Source organism: Typopeltis vanoorti, chromosome 16 (assembly GCF_054136105.1).
Source record: "Typopeltis vanoorti isolate ZY-2024b chromosome 16, IOZ_Tvanoo_1.0, whole genome shotgun sequence".
NCBI lineage: Eukaryota > Metazoa > Arthropoda > Arachnida > Uropygi > Thelyphonidae > Typopeltis > Typopeltis vanoorti.
Window position 1 is genome coordinate 66,599,988 of NC_143564.1, and position 2,597 is coordinate 66,602,584.

The following is a 2,597-nucleotide window of genomic DNA, read 5'->3' on the forward strand; positions in this document are numbered from 1 at the left end:
TTCTTTTTTTTTCGAAATTACGGAACTGTACAATAAACAAACATATCGAAAAATGATACAATATTAGAACAATTTTCCTACAATTTCACCGCTGGTGAGTTTAATTTTTTAACGAAGGTTGTCCTTACTTATGCGACATAAATGAAAGAGTAGCTTACGGCTTTTCCATTGTATTTCTAGCAGTGTTTCCAGATAAACTAGTTATCGTTTACATTTATTGCAAGAAGTGCCGGAAATAGGGTTTTTTTTCCTAGTATTCTGCATTAACTGCAAACAACCAAACAAATTTTGATACAATATAATATGATCCAGATATTAAATAAGTTAAAAAAATCAAATCGTTTTTAGAGTGATAGTCAACCTTCTATTATTGTTGTTCATTTGATTTTTATGTTTTAACCATTACAAGAAATAATGAGAAACTTATAAGAGAATTTTTTTGTATTTTAGGTAGGCATGTCCAACAGCAGCGATGTGAACAACAGTTTCAACTATTCTACAACAGATATTCCTGGTGATGCGGACGTCTTTGGACCCAGATATCATCAGACCTCCAGAATAGTTATTCTTGGAGTAATGATAACCATGTCCTTGATAGGAAACAGCTGCGTGTGCTGGAGACTGCTACCATCTCGATGTAATCGCTATCCAAAAACGAAAATTCTGTTCTTAAACTTAGCAGTAGCAGATTTATTAGTTACCTTGATCACATTGACATCGCAGATGGTTTGGGAAGTGATGGGACGACTATGGATAGCTGGAGACAGCTTCTGTAGGATATTCAAACTGTTCCAGACATTTGCACTCGTCTCATCGACATATATACTAGTAAGTATAGCGCTCGACCGTCATCATGCTATAGTCCATCCTCTTTCTCCTTTTCCGGGACCTCAACGACTGGCTCTGGGAGCATGGATGGCCTCCCTTTTGCCGTCCGTTCCAAACATGTATGTTTTCAGAGAAGTCCAAGTTGCCCAAGATCGCTATTACTGTGCTTCTCTCTTTTATACGGGACAATATCCTCATTACCACCGTCAGATATACATGGCATTTGTTTTCCTTTCCGTATTCATAGTGCCTTTCTGTCTGCTCTTGGGATTATACACGGGAATTCTTATACAGATATGGCAGCGATCGGCAACGTTTGGCAAAGACCAGCAAACGGTGTCGGCCCTTCCTCGAGCCAAGGTGAAAACTTTGAAAATGACAATAGTGACCTTCGTTACGTTCATGGTAACTAACTTGCCTTATGTCATACAAGAGATGATCCTAGCATTTGGTGACCCTACATCTTTAGATAAGAATGTGGTAGCCTTGTTCGGAGTTATATCTGCAAGTAACAGTGCTATAAATCCTTACATATACCTCTCATTCCATGTTAAAGGGGGATTTAGCAGCTGTATCACTTTCATGAAAGCTTTGAGTAGTTTACGATATTCCAGGTGGAGGGATGCTGTGAGAAATCGGAAGGCCAAGTCTTCTTTCAAGTGTCGAATGTCATTTTCATCAAGTTCCAGGAACTCGACTCGGGCAGTCACTATATCACATGCAGTATGTTTACAAAATGAAAATGCCAAAATAACTGCGATAAAGGAACAAGAATCTATGTTATAAATTTGTCACTATTGCTGTTTAAAGTTTGAATCGCTTAGATAAAATATTCACTTATATCTATACGTTTTGACATAATACTTATTTCTAGCTGTGATCACGCTGATTTCTTTCTCAGTTTCTGTAATTAAACTTATTCTCAGTGTATATAAAGTAAAAGCTGTAAATGTATATAAACTTACAACTGACCATAAATGTAATAAAAAGTAACAAAAGGGGAAAAGTAAAATAAGACATTTACGCCATTGAGAGTGGTCATTTAATGAATGATTTTCAGTTGGAAATAATTCAGTTTAATTAGGGCAGCTAATGTCATTATGTAGTGTGAATAATGTATTGTGTTTATCAATTTTTATGCGGGATTTTGCCTGTGTATAAGAAAGGAATTCCCAACAGAGATCCCGCTATTTTCTCCTGAGCCTTACTGTAATTTATAATTAACACCAAGGAAGATAATGCTGTGAGAGATGCGTTGTTCTTTTATCAACAGAGGGCAATGTTCAATCGATAGTTTGTCTATTTTGTGGAAGCAACAAACACTGGGTTTCCGGGATATCTATTAGAAACGATCGGCTTCCGTCTGAGATCTGATTCTGTTTCTAGTAAAAGATCAGTTGATATGGAAAGAAGACCTGTGCAGCTATTTCCATTTGAATAAAATCATTCAGTTCTCGTTTGTCGGCGTTATAAAGCACTGGTGGTCTTGAAATACTGCACTGCTACGACAACCATTCAGCAATGAGGTAAATTCATGGGCTTCATAAAAAAATTACTTTTTTTGCAATAATTAAGAACAAATATGGAGACTGAATGTAAATTTCAATGAGTGCTGCCATTGGCTGAGCTCTTAGAAATTGCAAATTCTTAAATAGCATCGATTTTTAAACATACAAATAAGACTAGATTACTGGTCGTACTTTTTTATGTGAGTCCCACCTATAAAACATAGATGAGATTCACATAAAAAGATACATCAGTACTGCCGG

At 36.4% G+C, this 2,597-nt stretch overlaps 1 protein-coding gene across 1 annotated transcript; it reads left to right on the top strand.

Moving 5' to 3' along the window:
- Positions 1-492: 492 nt before the first annotated feature.
- LOC150098092 (oxytocin receptor-like) lies at positions 493-1,614 on the top strand. The gene has a single exon (XM_090406681.1). The coding sequence runs from the start codon at positions 577-579 to the stop codon at positions 1,612-1,614; it is 1,038 nt and encodes a 345-aa protein (XP_090262807.1). The 5' UTR covers positions 493-576.
- Positions 1,615-2,597: the final 983 nt, after the last annotated feature.

Bases quoted from the DNA above. Each gene is read 5' to 3' on its own strand.
- LOC150098092 (XM_090406681.1), top strand. From the start codon at position 577: ATGATAACCATGTCCTTGATAGGAAACAGCTGCGTGTGCTGGAGACTG.